Here is a 22,338-nt window from a genome sequence, read left to right as displayed (position 1 = left end):
TGTGTGCGCGTGTGTGTGTGTGCGTGTGTGTTCTTTATTTCAGAACCAGTTTGATTTGCCAGGAATGACAGACATGCAAGGAATTTGTCTGTATCATACTACACAGACTATTTACAGATAAACAGAGAATACACATAACTGGAAACACACTAAATACACCACCTAAATAAAATAAGATTAAATAAAATAGAGCTATTTTAAGATAGTTATAATTAAGGTATTTAAAAAATTTGAATATGTACATATGAGCAAGACACAGTTAAAGTTACAGTTATATTATACAGTGTTATACAGTTTATTACTATGTAATATGACCGAACAGGGTCCATGTGAGGGAGGGGTCAGTGCGTTGGGGGTCCCTGTGTAGGGGGTCATGGGGGGGGGTCTGTGTACTCACACACAGCCTTCATTTCCTGCAGAAGTGTCTTGGTTCAGCGCTGGAGTCATCTCCTCTCCAACAGCTAACCCACAGCATCTCTGACTAGTGCTTCAAAGAGAGACGCCCTCCTTGACAACATGAGTGTGTATGTGTGTGTGTGCGTGCGTGTTAACTTAGTCTGCTTAGTCATGCACTACTAATTTGAACTTAGATGTAAATATTGCCTAACGGCTGAGAACGCAGGACTGGGCATGTCCGAGCTTGTCTGAGTGGCGGCTGGCAGCCACAGGCAATCACAGCTGCTTCCGAGCGTCTGTATTTAGCTCGGCCCTCAGCTTACAGACCTCTAGGCCACTGCACAAACCTTCACTGTAACTGCACTGCTCTCCTGCGCCCTGGACACTTCAGAGACCTGCTGGACATGTCGTTGGTTGCTAGTCGTGTCTCTATCCTGCTGTTCCCCCAGGCAGGCCGTGACAGACAGCCCTTCAGAGCAGTGATGCCTACAGTACATCTGGTATTAGTTTTGTGGAGATCCAAACAATCCTCAGCTTGCAGTTATGAGAAACGGTTGTGCTAACGACGCTCAGAAATTGCAGCTGAGATTCAGACACATATCGCAACAGGCATCGCACAAAGACATTTCTCACACTCTCCCCCTCCTGCTCCTAGTCTGACGCTCTAATCTCTCTTTAGCTGTTCAATTCTCTCCTTTTATTCCACGCGATGGAGGCACTGAATCCTTGGCCACCGTTCACAAATAAAATAAGGTGTCTGAATTTTAGATTTCCCAAAGTTGTACCTGACCAGTGATAAGTCCTTTTTCTCCTCTTGACAAATGCACTGCAGTATTGCTTGTACTGTGCTTGGATTGTCGTGGGGTGTTGTAGAATTCCGCTCTCATAGCATCCGATGCGTTGTTAGGGCTTACTAACATTTGCACTTCCTGCAGCTCGTTTGGTCTAATGGCACTTGTAAGGAACCCAGCTCTTGCATCACCTTTATGTGTTCTGTTCTAATTTAGTTACGTTTCACTTTGGATAAAAGCGTCTGCTAAGTTAAAAAATATATATGTAGTCAAGCTTTGGTCTGGATGTACGGCTCAACCAAGGTGCACTTTCCATGTGATCAAGCAAAGAGCACGTTCTTCCTTCATGTGTGAACTGACCCCATTTCCCGTCGTATCTATTTGGAAGCATAAATGTTTTAGTGTCGTTAGTCATAGTGTTTTGATCCAAATGCTGTTGCACTTGTTTGTTTGGGGTTTTTTTGTTGTTTTTTGTTTTGTTTTTTTAAATCGTCCACTCAAATTGTGCACAAGGCAGTTCTGAACTTTTCAGTGTAGTCGGTCTGCCCCCAGCTAGCAGAGCAGGGCTAGAAACCTGACATGCAAGAAACCCGTGCACAGCTTACAAATGCTCACTTAGAGGAGTTGTTAGACGTGAACGTGCAGACTGAGTGAGTGTGAAGGCTCCAGAGGGCATTCACACCGAGCTGTTGTTCCAGTGTTTGGCAGAGTGGGAACATTTCCCGCTCTGGCTTCCTTTGTCCGTGGAGCAACAGTTGTTGTATTCAAACTAGAACAATAACTCTGCTCCGATATCCACTCTGAGCTGCTCTACAGGAACTGTGTGTGCGTGTGTGTAGATGTTTGCATTCTGAGTTTCTGTTTGTGCCTGTGTGAATGCATGTGTGTGTGTGTGTGTGTGTGCACGATTGTGTTGAAAATGATACTAATTAATAATATCTTGAACAGGTGACGGTTGGGTCAGACGCTGTTTTGAGTCCGTATGTGCAGTTGGTTAGGTGTCTCACTGTAAGTCCGCGGCACTATCAAACAGCGCTGCCCTCATGGCAGTGTCATGGCAGTGTCATGTTAAACACCCAGATTCTTGGCAGATGGGAGTGTACAGTCATGCGATGACAAAGAGGCAATGTTTGGGCTGTGGGAAAATGTCTCCCACACAAATAGCGTAATGATTACTGCCACAGCCACCACTATGACGTGGTGAAATGTCTCATCTCTATACATATCAAGAAGAGTCGTTGTTGTTGTTTGTTTGTTTGTTTGTTTGTTTGTGAATAAAGCTGCATTTCAGTGGTAGAAATATCTGGAACCTCTGATTGCATCACTTCTGATGTAGCTTGCAACTACAACAAACTGTGGAGAGAGTTGCAAATACATTTGTAATGAGTACTAAACCATTGATTGGACACACCTGACTGGATCTTTAATCTTAAAAGCATTTAAATCTTTTATATATATATATATATAAAGTACTGTGCAAATGTTTTACGCAGGTGTGAAAAAATGCTGTAAACTAAGAATCCTTTCAAACATACAAATAATAATTGTTTATTTTTTATCAATTTACAAAATGCGAACAAAAGAAAAATCTAAATCAAATCAATCTTTGGTGTTATTACCCTTTGCCTTCAAACCAGCATCACTTCTTATAGGTACACTTGCACAAAGTCAGGGATTTTGTAGGATTATAGTCAGGTGTATGATCAACCAATTATACCAAATAGGTGCTAATGACCATCAATTTCATATGTAGGTTGAAACACAGTGATTAACTGAAACATAAACAGCTGTGTAGGAGGCTTAAAACTGGGTGAGGAACAGCCAAACTCTGCTACCAAGGTGAGGTTGTGAAAGACAGTTTCATGTCACAGGTCACACGCCATGGTAAGACTGAGCACAGCAACAGCAAGACAAAGATTTCCCAGACAAAGATTTCAAAGCAGACTGGGGTTTCAAGATGTGCTGTTCAAGCTCTTTTGAAGAAGCACAAAGAAACGGGCAACGTTGAGGATGGTAGACGCAGAAATGTAATGCAGCAGATGAAAAACACATCAAGCTTATTTCCCTTCGAATTTGGAAAATGTCCAGAAGTGCCATCATCTCAGAACTGGCAGAAACCAGTGGGACCCAGGTACACCCATCTACTGTCTGGAGAAATCTGGCCAGAAGTAGTCTTCATGGAAGAGTTGCAGCCAAAAAGTCATACCTCCGACATGGAAACAAGGTCAAGCGACTCAACTAGGCACGAAAACATAGGATCTGGGGTGCAGAAAAATGGCAGCAGGAGTTAAAATCTGAAATATTTGGCTATAACAGGAGGCAGTTTGTTCGCCGAAAGGCTGGAGAGCCGGACAATAATGAGTGTCTGCAGGCAACAGTGAAGCATGGTGGAGGTTCCTTGCAAGTTTGGGGCTGCATTTGTACAATGCATTTTCTCACTGCTGAGAAATACAAGCAGATACCTATTCCATCAGGGAGGTGCATCATTGGCCCCAAATTTATTCTGCAGCAGGACAATGACCCTAAACATACAGCCAATGTCATTAAGAACAATCTTCAGCATAAAGAATAACAAGAAGTCCCCACAGAGCCCTGATCTCAACATCATTGAGTCTGTCTGGGTTTACATGAAGAGACAGAAGGATTTGAGGAAACCTACATCCACTGAAGATCTGTGGTTAGTTCTCCAAGATGTTTGGAAAAACCTACCAGCACAATTCCTTCAAAAACTGTGTGCAAGTGTACCTAGAAGAACTGAAGCTGTTTTGAAGGCAAAGGGTGGTCACACCAAATATTGATTTGATTTAAATTTCTCTTCTGTTAACACTTCCACAGTACTGTACTGTGCACAGTACTGTGTGTGTGTCATATATAAGCTGATGCCCTATATATGAATTTTCAAAACAAACAAACAAAAAAATCTCACAACTCACCCTCCTTTTTCCTTCAAGCTCAGGTCCTCTACCAGACTCTGATCTTGGTATTCCTTGAGCTTTTCGTGTTCCTTCTTCCTGATGTTTCTATCGCTCAGGATCACCACACTGTCACTATGGCCCTCTTCTGCTGCTTGTCCATCACTACTGTGTCCGGTTGGTTAGCCTTTACCATCTTGTCTGTCTGTATCTGGAAGTCCCACAGGATCTTAGCTCGGTCATTCTCCAACACCTTCAGAGGTGTGTCCCACTTTGACCTTGGACCTTCCAGCCCGTACTCAGCACAGATGTTTCTGTACACTGTCCCGCCACTTGGTTATGGCGTTCCATGTGCGCTCTGCCTGCTTGCATCCTGCTTTTATGTGCTGGATTGATGGTCTCAGGGTTGTCTTTGCACAGCCTGCATCTGGGGTCCTGCCTGGTGTGGTAGATCCAGCCTCTACTGATCTCATGTTCAGAGCTTGTTCCTGTGCTACCATGATTAGTGCCTCTGTGCTGTCTTTCAGTCCAGACCTTTTCCAGACATTGGTAGAATTTCTCCATATCGGCCACCTCCACAATCTGCCGGTGGTGCATACCGTGAAGGGTTTTTCCTCCCATGATGGTCTCTGTTCCTTCTCATTTCCATCCTCATCAAGTTTCTGCTGTTTGAGGTTCTCACAAAGCATTCCATCATTTAGGGCCATCCTGGTGTTTTCCTGGATCTTGGTCATTTCATGCTGGATAGTGGCTCTGACACGCACTAGTCCTTGGCCCTCCTCCTGTTTAGTGTTCATTCCCAGAGTGCTGGATTTGGAATGAAACCCTCCGTGCATTCTGAGGAGTTTCCTTGTCTTGATGTCAGTGGCTTCTATCTTCTCCTTAGGCCATGTTATCATACCAGCAGGGTATCTGTTGACAGGTAGAGTGGAGGTGTTGGTGTATCTGTTGACTGGTAGAGTGGAGGTGTTGGTGTATCTGTTGACTGGTAGAGTGGAGGTGTTGGTGTATCTGTTGACTGGTAGAGTGGAGGTGTTGGTGTATCTGTTGACTGGTAGAGTGGAGGTGTTAGAGTGGAGGTGTTGGTGTATCTGATGACTGGTAGAGTGGAGGTGTTGGTGTATCTGTTGACTGGTAGAGTGGAGGTGTTGGTGTATCTGTTGACTGGTAGAGTGGAGGTGTTGGTGTATCGGATGACTGGTAGAGTGGAGGTGTTGGTGTATCTGTTGACTGGTAGAGTGGAGGTGTTGGTGTATCTGTTGACTGGTAGAGTGGAGGTGTTGGTGTATCTGATGACTGGTAGAGTGGAGGTGTTGGTGTATATGTTGACTGGTAGAGTGGAGCTGTTGGTGTATCTGATGACTGGTAGAGTGGAGGTGTTGGTGTATATGTTGACTGGTAGAGTGGAGGTGTTGGCTCAGATCTTGTTTTTCGTGTTCAGCTGACTCTCAGGACTTTTAGGCATTAGCCTGTAGCAGCTTTCCTTGTGGCCTTGTGGTGATTCCCCTGTGGGGTTCCAAGGCTCTTGAAATGTGTGTCCAATCTTATTTTGCCTTTTTTTTTGGCATTTGTTCATTAGGCAAGTCAGAAAACTGCAGAAAGTTTTATTCCACCTGTTTCCCCTGGAGACAGGAGCCGCCCCCCCCCCCCCCCCCAAAGACCAGACACCATTAATCTCCAGCAGTGTGGTCACCACGCTACAGATTCCACTGGTGTTGTATTGTCTTTAAAGTGGCTTCTGATGTTGGATACGTTGTCATAACAACCCCTAACGAAGTCTTTAGGGACCCTGTAATGAAAGTGCTCCTGTTTCTCTCTCCTCCTGTTATTGAGGAGCACACGCAGCTGTTTGAGTGCCTCTGAGCTTTAAAACCGAGCGCTCAGCCTGGGCCTTTGTTCCAGAGACATTCCTGTAATGATGCAGCTATGTGCCAGTTGTTCGGGTAAGCAGCGCGTCAGTATCCTGTGCACGCTGTTCTCCTTCAGGTCCTTTCTAGAGCCCCTGGCCTCCTGCTCAGTTTCCTGTTTACATGACACACCGGTCTGGTTATTTTAGGCCTGTCTGTGGCACCAGACTTGTGCTCTCTGATCCTTGAATAAAGGCCAAGTGCTAGACACTAGAATAGGAAAGAGCATTACAGGAGATCGTCACAGGAGCGAGCGCATGCCCACATCATGCTTATATCGTCAGTAGTTCGGAGCGTGAAGGCCTCACGTCACTAGCTGTGGCAAAGTTCATATCCCTCGTAATGGTGGAATGCAGGGGTGAATACGGAGCACACCTTATCTGATGTGAAACATGATGGAGTACAGAGAGGCAATTATCAGAATGTGCATGCACGGGAGTGACGGGAGTGAGCTCTGGCCACCCTGTTGTCCACTAGCTCACTCCTGGTTTTGTCCTCCCTTCTTGGTCTCATTCACATTCTCGTTGTGCCAGTGATCTCACCTTCTCTTCTCTCCTGCTCTCCCTCGCTCACTCCTGTACTGTTGGCCATAGATCAGCAGCCTGTTCTCTGAGCGTCTGAGCCAGGGCTATAGGCCACCAGCCTCGGCTCTGTGCTGATACTACCGATGGATGCCCGATCAGCCGAGGAACAAACGTAGACTAGCCGAAGACCAGCCGAGGACTAAACACAGACCAGCTGAAGTCCAGCCAAGGACCAAACCAAGGCCAGCTGAAGACCAGCCGAGGACTAAACAAACTCCAGCTGAAGTCCAGCCAAGGACCAAACCAAGGCCAGCTGAAGACTAGCCGAGGACCAAACAAAGAGCAGCCGAGGACCAAACGAAGACCAGCCGAAGACCAGCTGAAGACCAAACGAAGACCAGCTGCTGAGCTGCTCCCCTTCCTCACCAAGCAGGAAGACGTATGTACAGGCCACAGAGAGGAGCTCAGACAGGCTCTCCCCTCCGGGTTAACGCATGCTCCCTCTGTCGCTCTAACGCCGGGTCCATCGCCCCACGAAGGCGATGAGCCTTTCAGCACGTGGGGTTTCTGTACCAATGTGCCACGTAGCTCAGCTTTAAAGATCCACCAGCCAGCAGAGCGCCGCTCAGTTCGTGGTGTGCAGTGCAAGCCTGCGTTATTTAAACCTTAGCATGCTTGTGACCTACTTGCACGGTTGCATAGCATGGCAGAAAATACTGAGAACATGAATCAGGAGCACGTGGTGCATGTGAGGCATCCTTGTGTGGTTTTTACATGCAGAGAATCAGGATTACGGTCAAACTTCAGAAGCCCCACCAAGGTAATGTGGTGTTTTCTATTTCAGGGACGGTGACGTAAAAGTAACAGAATAAACAGAACAAATAGAACCTTCTCAGCCTTGGCTAGCACGTCTACACTCACACACACAGCTGCAAGTCATTCTCATCAAGTGAATGCTTATATAGAGCAGTGGTAGCTCAGTGATTTAAGGTATTTGTCTTGTAATCAAAAGGTTGCTGGTTCAAGTCCCACTGTTTGGCCTCTGGGCAAGACCCTTTACCCTCAATTCACTTGGATAAACGAACCAGCTAAATGTTGTAAGTATTATATACACTGTAACTAATGTTGCTGAGTTTACCCAGCTTTCAGTGTTAATTTACTGCTTTCTAAACCATGTTGTTGTCATGAATTCTCTGACAAAGCAGTTTTCTCTGATGAGAGAGAAAATATAATGTGAAATGTTGCTCTGCAGGTTTAAGCCATAGGCTCTGAGTGCTGTGTTCAGCCACTTAATCCATCAGTCTCTGTTCCTGTCAGATACCTCAGGCTGTCATCGCTAAGGAGTGGTGTGTCTGATGCAGGCACACATGTCACTGGTAGGAGATACCTCAGGTGGCACATGAGCACGACACACGGCATGTACTGTCACACAGGTGGAGGTGTACGGACACTCCTGCAGTTACTGGACAGCATGCAGCTGTAGTTGCATTACATTTCTAAAACCTCATACATCAGTGACTCCTTCCAGAGCCAAGGGGAATGTTTATGCCACCTTCATGTCTGTCAGCGTGTGGGCGGGTGCACTTCTAAGAGTTTTTATTTTTAGTTCAGGTCCACTAATCTTTCTCATAAGATTACTGCAGACTTGCGCCAAATGTCCTCAAAAAAAGCTGTTAGCACTAATTGATTGTACTAACATGAAGTATTTTCTGTTCTCTCACACACCAACTAACCTGGTAAGTAACTGGTAAACTGAATCAAGTGTGTGGAGCAGGGAAATAACCAGTTTGTGGTGGACTCTGGCCCGACAGTGCCGTTTGTAACTGCGTACGAGTCAGTGCATGGGAATCCCACCAGGCACTGCAGAAATGTTGCATGCAGGGGAGTGTCTGGAGCGTCACATGGCGTGCTTTCTGAAATGAGCAGTAGCTCTGTTATCCTGTGCGTGGAAGCCGGGGCGGGCTTCGAAAAGTGAGACCGCCACATCACTGCATCTCTCGGTTTGATATGAGCACAGCGCAAGAGCCACTGTTCCCAGTCTGGGGATATAGGACCTGTAGTTTATGCAATACTGTTAAGGGAATACAGGGCTTCCCCAGATCTGTCTGTAACTTTGTTTCTCTGTCTCTGGTTACTGGAGTTTGTGCTAACTCTTTGTGTGTGTGTGTGTGTGTCTCCTGCCTCTTCTGGTGTCTATTTTGAGGGATTTCGTTTGCGCGACTACAGGACTGAGGCATGCCAGAACTCTCAAACAAAGGGAACAGGAAGGAAATGACAGTGATTTCACTTTAACAACACCCCTCGACGCCGCGGCCCCCCCGACAGCCTTTGTCATCAAGACTGCCTCTGGAAACATTTCTCTGCACGTCTACTGCTGCAGAACACAGGCGACGCACGCACAAAGCCTGCGATATTTGCCATCGTGCCTGTTAAAGGATGTGGCGTTGATCTCCGAGTGGTTTGCCTAAAGGGCATGAGAGGCTGGAGTGGGGAAATGTAGAAAAACACATCCAATGAACGTGGCTCTTCGCTCCAACGCACAGAGAACGGGGTCTCAGAGCGTAGCTCACTAAGCACTCCCGGTTAACCCACAACCACAACAAGCCGAAGCTCGCCTTTAGCTACCAAAATGGTCACAAGACGCAGGGACAGGTCAGTCTTGCACTCTAAAAATTATCAGTATCCAAACCGCCTAAAATGTTTGAGTTGCTCAAAAAAAAAACTGTCAAAACAATAACTTGACGGCCATCCAGCTCACCTCGGAGGGTTGTGCCGTCCTGCAGGGTGACGACAGTGTGTCACGCCAGGGACTTAGTGACATGTTACAAAGACACCCATCTGCATCGTGCCTTTTCACTGTTCTGAGATCTACATCTGCATCGTGCCTTTTCACTGTTCTGAGATCTACATCTGCTGAGCGCTTTTTCACTGTTCTGAGATCTACATCTGCATCGCGCCTTTTCACTGTTCTGAGATCTGCATCTGCATCGTGCCTTTTCACTGTTCTGAGATCTGCATCTGCATCGTGCCTTTTCACTGTTCTGAGATCTACATCTGCTGAGCGCTTTTTCACTGTTCTGAGATCTGCATCTGCTGAGCGCCTTTTCACTGTTCTGAGATCTACATCTGCATCGTGCCTTTTCACTGTTCTGAGATCTACATCTGCATCGTGCCTTTTCACTGTTCTGAGATCTACATCTGCTGAGCGCCTTTTCACTGTTCTGAGATCTACATCTGCTGAGCGCCTTTTCACTGTTCTGAGATCTGCATCTGCATCGCGCCTTTTCACTGTTCTGAGATCTACATCTGCATCGTGCCTTTTCACTGTTCTGAGATCTACATCTGCTGAGCGCTTTTTCACTGTTCTGAGATCTACATCTGCTGAGCGCTTTTTCACTGTTCTGAGATCTACATCTGCATCGCGCCTTTTCACTGTTCTGAGATCTGCATCTGCTGAGCGCCTTTTCACTGTTCTGAGATCTGCATCTGCTGAGCGCCTTTTCACTGTTCTGAGATCTGCATCTGCTGAGCGCCTTTTCACTGTTCTGAGATCTACATCTGCATCGCGCCTTTTCACTGTTCTGAGATCTGCATCTGCATCGTGCCTTTTCACTGTTCTGAGATCTACATCTGCTGAGCGCTTTTTCACTGTTCTGAGATCTACATCTGCATCGTGCCTTTTCACTGTTCTGAGATCTACATCTGCTGAGCGCCTTTTCACTGTTCTGAGATCTGCATCTGCTGAGCGCCTTTTCACTGTTCTGAGATCTGCATCTGCTGAGCGCCTTTTCACTGTTCTGAGATCTGCATCTGCTGAGCGCCTTTTCACTGTTCTGAGATCTGCATCTGCTGAGCGCGGGAGCGCAGCAGAGTATGCAGCAGCAGTGACCTGTGTGTGTGACCGCTTCTCCTTCACACCTCTGCAGCCAGCTCACCGAGTCTAACAGCAGAGAGACAGGTTTATGAGAGACAGGTTTATGAGAGACAGGTTTATGAGAGACAGGCCGACAGAGAGAGAGAGAGAGACACTCCCACTGGAGGAATACTGTTATTTCATTTTGAAGAAGTTAATTATATTTGTTTATTAAGTTCATAGTTGTGTGCATAATCATCTGAATGCAGTTTATACAACGTGTGTGTGTGTGTGTGTGTGATGTGGAAACCTTTATTATCAAAGTACTCTTAAGAGTGCATTACTGCATTAACTGCAGAGGTCAGACAACATGCATACGTTTTGACATGTTTTTATGATTACAGCGTAAGAAAAAATACTTTATAGAGGTATTGAAAAAATACTGACTGGACCAAATAATCATTTTTACTGATCCTGTCTCACCTTAAATATTTCTTCTGGTTCTAAGTCATGCTGTTTTAAATGTATGCGTGATAGCAGACTTCAGATACCGAGAAGAGATTGCAAACGTGGAAAAGGTCAGTAATGCGTCACGTGTCGCCAAAAGCGTTACAGTTACCGACTAAATCTCACCGTGCTACTGGCTCTGGATCTAATGGGTAAGCATCCATTGATTTAATGTTTCTGAGCTGAAATCCATTTGTAAGCGTAACATCTGAACAACGATGCATGGACGCGGGGGGGGGGCACGGCAACGAAAGAAGGCAGTTGCGTTTGGCATATAAAGGCAAGACAAAGGTCTGTGGTACATGCAACAACCCCCCCCCCCCAAACACTCATATTTACTCATGCAAAGTGGAAATCAGCAAGCCTGTCAGAGTTTTCCAATGCAGTGTCACAGAAAACACTCCTACAAATTGCATACTGAACCACATCAAAGAGATGGAACGTCCCCATATGTGCGCGCCGTTGTTCTCTGTAAAGCAGAACCAAACTTTACCAATAAATGTTCAAGTGTTATTAAAAGCTATGGCACTCTGTTCTGTAACCATGCATGTTTTAAAGTGCTAAGACTCTAAAACTCATAATATAAACGTTTCTACCTAAAGACTAGCAGGTAGAAGCTTGTATGTTTTCATTTTGACTTGGGCAGAAAATGCGTGTGTGTGTGTGTGTGTGTGTGTGTGTGTGTGTGGACATTATGGCTACCACAGGTAGATGAGGTAAGCTTGACTTGAAAGTGTTTTGCTCTGCTGCTCTCTATGGCAGACACACCTCTGCTGAAGGCTTTTAGTTGTGCTAACATGAGTCTGTAAACTACAGTAAAAATGGAAGTGTAACAAATGGAAACTACGACTGAAAGAGTTTATCAGAGTTAGAGACCCATTATGGTATGTTTATCACGTCTCTCCTACCTGGCTTAGTTTAGACTTTAATGTATCTGAGATTCACTGGAAACTGACGAGTTTCATTATTAGTTTCAAGTGAATGAGAACAAATTGTTTTGTCTGTCTAACTGACGCCCTGTTGTATATATTTAACAAAATGCTCTGACCATATTACCTTGTGCATATTGTTAGCTTGCAGCTTTTAATTAATGACATTTTTGGTTTCAAACATTCAAGGTTTTGATTAGTTTAATTGCGCTGAATATCTAGAAAACTGGAGACCTTCCGTTCTCACTGATCATATTCTCTATGGATAATAACCCGCACTGAAACATTCTGCGTAGGACCCTTTCTTCACAGAAACAAGCCTGAACAGATGCTTGCCTCTTCACAGAAAACATCAATCTATGATGATAAAATACAAGTCTTCCGAGATGGAAGCCTTTTCCATGAAATCTCCTAATCTGAGTTTTGCAGATTAGTCTGTCTGGTGACCCTTCTTGCTCTCCTGTTATTATTCCAGTTCCTCGCCGCAAACGGAAAGACCAAAATAACTTTTCTGAAATCTATTGCTCTCCAGAGGGAGTCCTTTGTGTTGAAAACACTGAGTGAGGAGATGCCTGCCCCAAAGTTGCTATGTCATGAGCATCCAGGGATCAGGCACAATGCCATTGGCTGAGCTCAGGGACAACGCTATTGGCTGAGCCCAGGCCAAGGTAGGAATACCAGGCAAGGACATAGTGGGCAGACAGGGAGCCAGAGAGGGATTTGGGCTGGAAATATCACGCCCACAGCTCTGTGCCCATCCCCGACTCTCAAAACGACGGGGTTGTTCATGCATTCCACCTTACATACACGTTCGGCTGGAAGGGGGCATTGTCTTTCTGGATGTTTTCCATGAGGATTTCTTCTAAGATCTCGTGGTCTTGCTTACTGGCACACTGTTCACGCAAACAGCTATACTCACCTGCTTTTTCGGCAGTCTGGGTTTACTGTGGGCCAAATGGTTTCTTAAAGTGAGCTGCCATGTAGGGGACGTTGAGTAGTAAGCTGCCAGGCATGGAAAGGTGCGCAGGCGAAACAGAACTAAAGATGTGTCCTTGGAAACAGTGCAGAGTTCCATTCTCGTAGTTGCTGCTTGTGGTTCGCTGTGTGTTTCAGCTCCCAGGTAGCCCGAGAATGTCAGTGTAGGTATAAACTCAGTCTGCCCATGTCTCTCAGTCACTCATCAGGGAAAAAAAAAAAACGCACTGATCTGACCAAGAAGGGTTTTGCTTCGGCTTGGCTGAACTCTAGCTGAGGGATCACACATCGGCGCACAATCGTGGGTCTTGGTGGATTTTTATAATGTCACATACCTAGGATTTAAGTACATAGTGTGGACAGATGTATGACAGAGTGTGTGTGCGTGTGTGTGTGTGTGTGTGTGTGTGTGTGTGTGTGTGTGTACACCTGAAACTGAAGACTGAATGGTCACGGAGATCTAAACATTGTGCATTATTTAAGATTTGGGGGTAAAATCTCTTCTGATGTTACAAACATTGGCAATTAAATTAACAGTTTACCGATAGTTTATTCCATGTTCTTACCTGCGTTTCAGGTGTTTCTAGATTCCAAACATTTTATCTTGTGGCCTATTTCAGTAACTATGGCTGTTTCAACGTAAATATGCTATGAATGATGCATTGTGGGGACTCTTTAATCTGGTACATGGTGGAACAGTGTGTGACAGCTAGCCTCATGCAACTGGAATGTAATAGCTCCCTGTGCACAGTGATATTGGAGAAACAGCCAGTATGGTTCTCACACACACTGCTGAACTGAGACTCAGACCACAGCCATGCAAACACTTAAGTGTCTACCTGTTATAGCCCTTACAATTGATGAAATGCTGTATTTTTATTTGGTACACTAAATCTCACTGCAGAGTCATCCAAACCCAGTAACATGGCTGGTAGACAGCATCTTTGCTTGGAGTCCTACAGAGGTTCACAGTCCCGAGCCTTTTGGAAGTTTGGCTCTATTAGTAAATTAGAGAAGTGAAATGAGCACCTGCTTTAACCTCTGTTTCCTCCATTATTCTTCTCGATACCTTTATATGATAGTCAGGCATAATGAAGCAGCACGACTAATAAACTTGTGACTTGGCTTTGTTTAGCTGCACAACAATTAGTTTGCACCACGTGGATTGATATATATAAACATATTTCTTATCCAATTCTTGAAGAAGTACAAAGTGTCACTATAACCTGCGTCTCTGCCTGGAATATTACTGCTCACATCAACGTGCCTGCCACTATTAACGGCTCCCCCGAAGTGGTAATGAAAAATATAACGTCCACTTTTACAGGAGTGCTGGAATTATGGTTCCTCTTGACTGAGCGTTTCAAATGAAAACCGAATACTTAATTGTGGGTTGGGGTGACGGAGTGCACCGCCATGCTGTCACAGGTGAGGAGACATGACAGGTGCCTGTACTGGCATTGTTCACACTCTGTGAGTTTGGTTTTTAATCCTGCCCCCGTTCGTTCATGCATAACTTCAAAGTTATGTGTGTTGCAGCTATGCAAGTAACGCCTGACAAACCAAGGAACCGTTGCCATGGCTGTCTGTTACGGCAGGTAACGAGCCATAAACCAGAGTGAACACTGTGATACCACACAGCAAGATCTTCAGAAGCAGTGGGAATGCAGTCCGACACCACACAGCGAGGACGTAGCCAGATCTCCTCTTTCTCTCCGATTATGGAGCTAACTCGTGCTTCTTAGTCAGGAGGTAAACAATATAAAGATAACCTGGAAAGCGCTTTGATTTTTTATTTGTAATTGCACAAATAACAAACCACATTTACCTCTTTAAAAATAAATCACATTTAATATTTATATCTCAATACATAAATTTTTTTTTCTTTTGCACAGCAAAGATAGACCACTTATATTAATAAGGACATTCAAGGGGAAACAATGGTATATACAAAATCAACATATAACGACGTAATTACGCAAGAGTGCAACATAAGGAACAAAAACGGAACATCCTGAACATAGGGTGCGTTATCAGTGTATCCGCCTCATATAACATGTGAAAGGTAAAATAGAGAATTCAGGACTTTTGTATACAGATTTCCTTTAGAGAAAAGGGTTTGGTAAACAAGTTTTAAACGTAAAACCTCTGTACGCTGCAGAGTGGCTCGGGACAGCCCACGCGCATCTTACTGCTCAACGCGACGGTCCTGCTCGTGCCTTTCTTAGTGGTAAACGACAGCGTTCTCGGGTCTGCTCGAGGCGGAGCGAGCGCCGACCCGTGCCACGTCCTCCAGGTCCAAACCTCTCCAGACTGGATCAAGTGGCACGAGCTCTTAGGAATGCAAACGGCGCGTCCTCGGAAACCGTCCTCGCGCGGTTCGCTGTTACGTGACAAGAGTTTTGGTTCGGACGGGGGGGTGAGGGGTGGGGAACGGGTCAACCGACCTCCCGCAGCGCGCCGTCCTCGGCGCCGTTCGAGACGGACCCCGCGCTGCACGAGCTCTCGCCCGACAGCAGGCGCGCGACCCTCAGGTCGGCCTTTAGCGTCTGCACGTCGTTCCCGATCCCCATCTCCCCGAGGTCGTCGATTATTCGGGACAGCTCGCGCTTGCCGTTGCGCGCGCGGTCGCCGCCGGCGCCCGGTACGTCCTCGCGCTCGAAACGCGCGGCTTTTTCCTCCGCCTCCTCCCCGAGCGAGTCCTCCGTGATGGAGCCCAGCTTCGGCGCGCTCCTGCTGCGCTCCACCGGCGGTCTGTAGTGGCACGGCCCGTTCAGAAGCTTCCTGAGGGGCACGAGGGGGATCGTGCGCTCCCCTATCAGCTGCTGCTGCTGGTGTCGCGCGTCGTCCCGTCTTTTCAGCCGCTTGAAGTCCGCCAGCGCGGTGGCCGACGTCTGGTACAGGAGCAGCGCCATGGCCTTCGCCTTCTCCGGCTTGGCCACGAGCACGGCGTGGCAGCGCAGCGTTACCGCCTTGTGCTTCATCTCGTGCCGATAGACCCAGGCGAAGATCTTGGGAAGCCGCGCGTCTGCGACGCAGTACGTGATCCTGTGCAATAAGTACAAATGCCCCGGTTTCCTCGCTTTGTCGTCTGCGTGCACCATCCGGATGCCTTGCGCGCTGACGGTCAGTTTCATCCTCGTGCCGTTCCGGCCCATCTCGCTCTTGCCCCAGATCTTGCCCACGGCGGTGTCCGTGCAGCCGTCTCCCTTCGCCTGGATGGTGGTGGCGTTGCCGAGGTATACGACCGTGTACGTGGGGTCCTCGTCGCTTATCTGCAGCTTTTTCCGCTTGGACTTGAACATGCTGCCGACCCTGTTCAGCGCGCTCTCCGGACAGGACTTGGCGAAGGAGGTGAGCGCGGAGTAGCTGAAGCTCGCGGCATAGCCCTTCTGCTTGGAAAGCTTCTCTTCCTCGATCAGGTCAAACTTGCTCTTCTTCCAAGGAAGCATACTGGTGATGTTTCGCGCGAGCCGAGCAAGTGTCCCCAGACGACTAAGCCCGTGTCACGTAAAACTGTTCTCAGAGCGGTGCATATGTTGCACACGTCACATGCATCGCTAAAGGCACGACTATGTGAGCGCGTCAGCGGAGCACTTGCAGCTTTTACCAGCCCAACCACCGTGCGCCCGCGGCACTGTAACACGCGCACGACTAACAGGAACGGCCCGGGCCATCTGAATGATATGTTGGGCTGGACCAACTCGGGGGGGGGGGACACACCAACACCAGACTTCGGGTTGTTTAGCAAATGTGTTTACCGTGGGTCGCTCATCCGGTCTATGTTTCATTCATGCACACGTGATAGTAATGCATTTGCTTATATATCAATAAAATTAGCAGCCTTAACCCACTTAGCCTGCTGTCATTCTGATAGTCAACTTGGGTGTTTTATATAACATGCTACTAACCCGTTCACATAAAATAAAAACGTATATTTTGCTCTCTTCGCAAAAGTAGCTAGTGTCTTGCATGTTTCCAGTTTGGTGGTAATCATATCAGCTATGGAAACTTTTTTTTTTCTGCCTGGTATTAGATGTGCTCCAGTTGTTTACTGTTGTCCAGTTGTTCATTTGTAACTTAATTAGGAAAGGAAATGAAAATGCAAAAGATTATATCACAGAATATGTTCATTATAATGAATCAAACATCATTATAAATAATAATTCTACACAAATGTACATAATGAGGGCGCGTCATCGTAGGCAGGCGGTGTGTGCTGCCATCTGCTGGGGAAGGAGGGTAATTCACAGGCGGGCAGCGTCACCAATCCGTTTGATCCGTGTTGAAATATGATGATATGAAAGGTATTTACATGTCTGTGGTGTTAAATGGGCACATACATTACACATATATAATGTATGTATGTATGTATGTATGTATGTATGTATGTATGTTTCTCTTGTAGGGAAAGAACAGTAACTTTTAATATGATAATTCCTTAGTATGATTACTATAATTCATTATGAAGACAAGCGTAATTACATTTGATTATATAACAGGCCTACTTTGTCTGTGTGTCTGGTTGGCTGATTTTTCCATCGCAGTGAGAATGGAAATAAGTGAGAGGATTTAACTACGGAACCATTCTCCTAGACCTGGATTTGTTACGACATTTTTTATTGTGGCACATTGGACCAAACCACAAAGTTGTTTATATCCTCTGCCTACGTTGTTTATTCATTTATTAACCCGTTTTAATGGTTAGGTTCTTTTAGTTGTGATGTGTGTGCACATCTGGCCGCAAATAAACCAGACAATTTCAAAGGTGTGCGGAGAGAAACAAATGAAAGTCGGAACCTCGCGACTGCTGACTTGTCAATTAGCTTTCCCCCTCAATGTTGGAATGGAACATTCCGCACAGCTTCCTCTGCGAGCCACGAAAATGTCACGTGATTGGCGTTAGGGTCCATATGCGGGCAATTAAACACAGTTAAGCATGGGGAAGAAGAAGAAGGGTTTGGGGAGAGCTCTGATCAAGGAGAGGAACCGCACCGGCCATGGCGGCAGAGGACACGACACGTGGGTGAGAGCCGACACGCCGCCCCTTGGTGGAGTGATGATCACAGAGGGCTGGTTTGGCCATACGAAGTGTTCTCGTTCAGTAGAAACGTACCACATAAATATGATGAGGTCTGGTGTGTTTGTGCCCACAGCTTCATACTAGTGAGTTAAACGACGGATACGACTGGGGTCGCCTCAATCTGCAGTCTGTGACGGAGCAGAGCGCTCTGGAGGATTTCCTGGCCACAGCCGAACTTGCTGGAACGGAGTTTATCGCAGGTATTTCACAGCAGGTGACACGCTCAGAGAGCTGGTGAAAAGATCTACTGAGCCTCATCCCTGTGCTGTGATGTTGCAGAGAAGCTGAACGTCAGATTCGTGCCGGCGGAAGCCCGGACTGGCTTACTAACAGCCGAGGAATCCAAAAGACTGAAGAAACTGCACAGAGAGAACAGACAGTTTCTCCGTATCCCACGGAGGTGTGCTGTCTCACTCATATTTATTTACAAGCTTAAGTGTTGCCTAAGTCGAAACATCAACAAATATGGCTAAGTGATCCACTTTTTCCAATTTAATATCGACATGGCGTCTTTGCTATTCTGATCCGTCTGGACAGTCCGAGTTTTGTTTTTGTTTTTTTTTTCCATGTTTTTCGATTTCTATTAGGCCTCCCTGGGATGAGCACACAAGTTCAGAGGATCTCCAGCAAGCTGAGAGGGACAACTTCCTGACATGGAGGCGAGACTTAGCAAGGTGAGGGAATAACTTCTTCGGCTGAGTGTCGCTTCATTTTCGCACCCGTGACTGTCTTGATCAACAGTCTGGCTCGATATTTCTGTCAGTTCAGTGCTTTGTTTTGCCATTTCAGGCTGGAAGAGGAACAGAAGCTGATTCTTACACCTTTTGAGAGGAATCTGGATTTTTGGAGACAGCTCTGGAGAGTCATTGAGAGAAGGTAGCTCTGTGTTAATAGGAAGAACGAGTAACTGCCGTCCTGTTTATTGGCGATGCTTTGTCAGATCGGCTCTGTAGTTTATTATAATTGTCTTGATGTTTTTTCCTCTAGCGATGTTGTGGTTCAGATTGTTGATGCCAGAAACCCTTTGCTGTTCCGTTGCCCAGATCTAGTAAGTAAAACGAATCGACTCTAAACTTGATCTCTGCTTCTTTCCTCCTTGGGTCTGGCGGCTAACGCTCTTGTCCTATTCCCCATTCCCTCCCACCCCAGGAAAAGTATGTTAAAGAAGTGTCCAGTCACAAGGTGAACATGCTGCTTCTGAACAAAGCGGACCTGCTGACCCGGGAGCAGCGTCGGGCCTGGGCCAGGTACTTCCAGAAAGAGGGCATGAGGGCCGTGTTCTGGTCAGCCCTGACCGAGGCCCAGCGGCTAGAGGCCGAGGAGAAGGTGAGAATCTCGCCTGCTTCAGCGGTCTCCCGGCATGCGTGTGCTCTCCTGTCTGGCTATGAGTGTGAACTGAACTCCTGCTGGCTGTTGAAGGGACGGGAGGAGGAGGCAGGTCAGGAGACGAGCGATCCAGAAAGCGAGGGAGCCGGGGAGGACACTTCGGTCAGCCCCTCTGGACCTCGGGACCTGCAGGAGAGGCATGAAGAGGAAAATGAGAGTGACCCCGATGATGATGATGAGGAGGAGGAGGAGGAAGAGGAAGAGGGGATGGCAGCGAGGTCTGGGGACTGTAGTTCGGAGGCTGACTGGCAGACCTGCTCTGAGGCATCTGGAGATGAGGCAGAACTGGAGGACGAAGGTTCCTCGGACCGAGCTTCTTTTCATAACTCGAGCCGCCTACTACGCAAAGATGAACTCCTGGAAGTGTTTAAGTCTGCACAGTCTGGGCCCAAGTGCAAGGAGGGCCAGCTCACTGCAGGACTGGTGAGCTGGCGCTCTCTCTCGCACGCACTCACTCACATACGCATGTGTACACACACACGCGTGCGCACGCGCACTCTCACATACTCAAACACACACACTCACATACACATGCAAACGCACGTGCATACGCATGCACGCACGCACACACACGTGCGCACACTCGTATGCACGCACACGCATGCTCACACTCACTCACACACGCATGCTCACACGCACACACACATACGCACTCGCATTCTCACGCACACACACATATGCGCGCACATGCCTAAAATGCGTTTGGTTTATCAGACAGATTGATTCCATTCGTCTCTTGGTCTGATTAAGGTTGGTTATCCTAATGTTGGGAAAAGCTCCACAATCAACACCATTCTGAGGAATAAGAAGGTTTCGGTCTCTGCTACACCTGGACACACTAAGCACTTTCAGGTATGTGGCTTTTACATTTTACAGTTTAATTTTATTCATTTGGCAGGTGTTCTTATACCGAGCGACGAATTTTCAATCATGTTAGAGGCAGGCGCGTGCAGTATTGGGAGTCTTGCCCGAGTACTTATTGCTATAGCACAGAGGGTTTTGTTTATTTATTCATTTTTAAAACTAAATTGAATCTGAAGGCCGATCACAGCGTCTACCACTGGGTGGAGCTAAAGGTTTGCTCGCGCGTGTGTGTGTGTTGCAGACGCTGTTTGTGGAGCCCGGACTCTGTCTGTGTGACTGCCCCGGCTTGGTCATGCCTTCCTTCCTGTCCACCAAAGCAGAAATGATCTGTAATGGAATTCTCCCCATCGACCAGATGCGAGACCACGTCCCGGCTGTCTCCCTCATATCCTCTCGTTAGCCTCCGGGTTTCAGGTTGCACTCGCAGGGCATTTTATCGCTGCGTTACCTTAATGGGGCGAATTTGCTCCATTTACGTCTAGGCATAATTAGTGGAGGAGGAACCAGGTTTTGTGTGTAACTGTATATGTTCATATATAAACTGGCTCCTCCTACCATTAATTCACAAGCACTTTGCTTGCACAGCTGATGAAGGACCTTTGTCCGAAATATCCTGTTTCTCTGGAAACTCTGTACTTCACTACAATTTTGAATATTGCTACTCTCTACATCTCTTACTACAGTACACGGCAGTTTAATAATATATATATATGTATGTGTATATTGTGTGTCCAACCCATGCCTTGCATATGTTCCTGTATATGATCCCTGCATCAGATGTGCGTGCTCTATAAAAACACCTGTTTTTAAACTCCGGAATGATGGCACGATGCTCCCTTAACCAAATTACGTTTGTCAAACTATTCCGCGATCTGTGCTGGAGGGAATTTATGGGATCAACATCATTAAACCCAGAGAAGACGACGATCCTGACCGCCCACCCACTGCTGAGGAGTTGCTGACAGCTTATGGATGTAGGCTCCCAGCTGTTCTCACACAGCTCTCTGTAGCATCGTTGTTGAGGTGACCTACTTTCACTTTGGAAATGTTTGATGTTCCCTAAAGATATGAGGGGCTTCATGACAGCCCACGGCCAGCCAGACCAGTCCCGATCTGCCCGCTACGTCCTGAAAGACTACGTTAGTGTGAGTAATCGCACCCTGACGTTTTCATCAAGTGAAAAGCTGAAGGTTTGAGGCTTGTGGCCGTTGTGAGTTTGTGGTGTGCTGATCCTTCACAGGGAAAACTGCTCTACTGTCACCCTCCTCCACACATCAACGCCGACCAGTTCCAGACTCAGCACTCCAAGTTCACAAAGTGGCCCGTTCAGGAACAGCCTTCCTCTCGGAACAACAGAGCTTCCAAGGTCAAACGGATCGAGAACTCTGTCGATAAAAACTTCTTTCATCAGGTTAGACTCCACTGTGCACACAGTTGATTTTTCTCTGAAATCTCCCGCGTTCTCGGCTCAGAAACCATTTAAAATATTGATTCTACTTTCTTGGAGTTTTGATGCTTTCTGTCTGACTCTTGCACTGGGGCTGGCCACACTCACAGAACTGCTCGATTTCCTCCAGGAGAACGTTCGCGCATTGACGAAGGGGGTACAGCTGGTGATGGGATACCAGCCTGGCAGTGGGCGCCAGGACCAGGGCCCGTCTGCCCCAGAAAAGCAGGCTGGTAAACCCTGGAAAAAGCACGGCAACAGGAATAAGAAGGAGAAAGTGAGAAGACTCTACAAACACCTGGACGCTTGAATGTGGCCACGTCCGACAAAAATGTCTGAGACATCCAAAAAAAGAGAGAGGTCTTTTTCATTTGTGCCTCCGATTGTGGGTCATGTAACTCTTTTATAAGATTTTTTCTTAAATGCTAAACATTCCAGCATGAAAATAAAGCGTTTTCTGTCGCTCGGATCATCCAACGCGAGAACTGATCTATTTTTGGGGAGGTCGGTGCACAGCTCAGACCCTCTTTATAATAAACGAAGTGACCCTCTTATGTCTGAAATGTTTTACTGTATACTTTGAGTGTAGCGAAACCCCATGTTGTAAAAGTTTAAGTATTATTTTGACAGGACTTGCTGTTCTTTGTAACATCACTCCACCTGTAAAGTCAAATCAGTTAGTTTTACATTTGGCATAATATAATTATAACGTACATAATATAATTGAGGGGCTCAAAGTTCAGAAGTTGTGGTTGCTTTGTGAA

The 22,338-nt window shown here is 46.7% G+C and overlaps 2 protein-coding genes and 1 long non-coding RNA gene across 3 annotated transcripts in view; 1 reads left to right on the top strand and 2 right to left on the bottom strand.

Annotated features, from left to right (window-relative positions):
* Positions 1-1,836, bottom strand: part of LOC145653791 (uncharacterized) — an 8,576-nt gene extending 6,740 nt beyond the window's left edge. The window contains exon 1 of the long non-coding RNA XR_014119991.1: positions 398-1,836. This is a non-coding gene — a long non-coding RNA (uncharacterized LOC145653791). The remainder of the gene's footprint in view (positions 1-397) is intronic.
* Positions 1,837-15,099: 13,263 nt separating this feature from the next.
* fam43a (family with sequence similarity 43 member A) lies at positions 15,100-16,517 on the bottom strand. Its single transcript, XM_027027383.3, has one exon. The coding sequence runs from the start codon at positions 16,244-16,246 to the stop codon at positions 15,233-15,235; it is 1,014 nt and encodes a 337-aa protein (XP_026883184.1). The 5' UTR covers positions 16,247-16,517; the 3' UTR covers positions 15,100-15,232.
* Positions 16,518-17,172: 655 nt separating this feature from the next.
* lsg1 (large 60S subunit nuclear export GTPase 1) lies at positions 17,173-22,128 on the top strand. The gene is made up of 14 exons (XM_027027382.3): positions 17,173-17,820; positions 17,951-18,077; positions 18,157-18,277; positions 18,465-18,551; positions 18,667-18,753; positions 18,865-18,925; positions 19,027-19,203; positions 19,297-19,686; positions 20,014-20,115; positions 20,369-20,512; positions 20,978-21,101; positions 21,193-21,272; positions 21,368-21,538; positions 21,705-22,128. Exons 1-14 carry the CDS (start codon positions 17,734-17,736, stop codon positions 21,882-21,884), a joined length of 1,938 nt encoding a protein of 645 aa, XP_026883183.2. The 5' UTR covers positions 17,173-17,733; the 3' UTR covers positions 21,885-22,128.
* Positions 22,129-22,338: the final 210 nt, after the last annotated feature.

Source organism: Electrophorus electricus, chromosome 26 (genome assembly GCF_041902795.1).
Source record: "Electrophorus electricus isolate QZ-2024a chromosome 26, ASM4190279v1, whole genome shotgun sequence".
Lineage (NCBI taxonomy): Eukaryota > Metazoa > Chordata > Actinopteri > Gymnotiformes > Gymnotidae > Electrophorus > Electrophorus electricus.
This window is presented reverse-complemented; position numbering and strand designations above follow the sequence as displayed.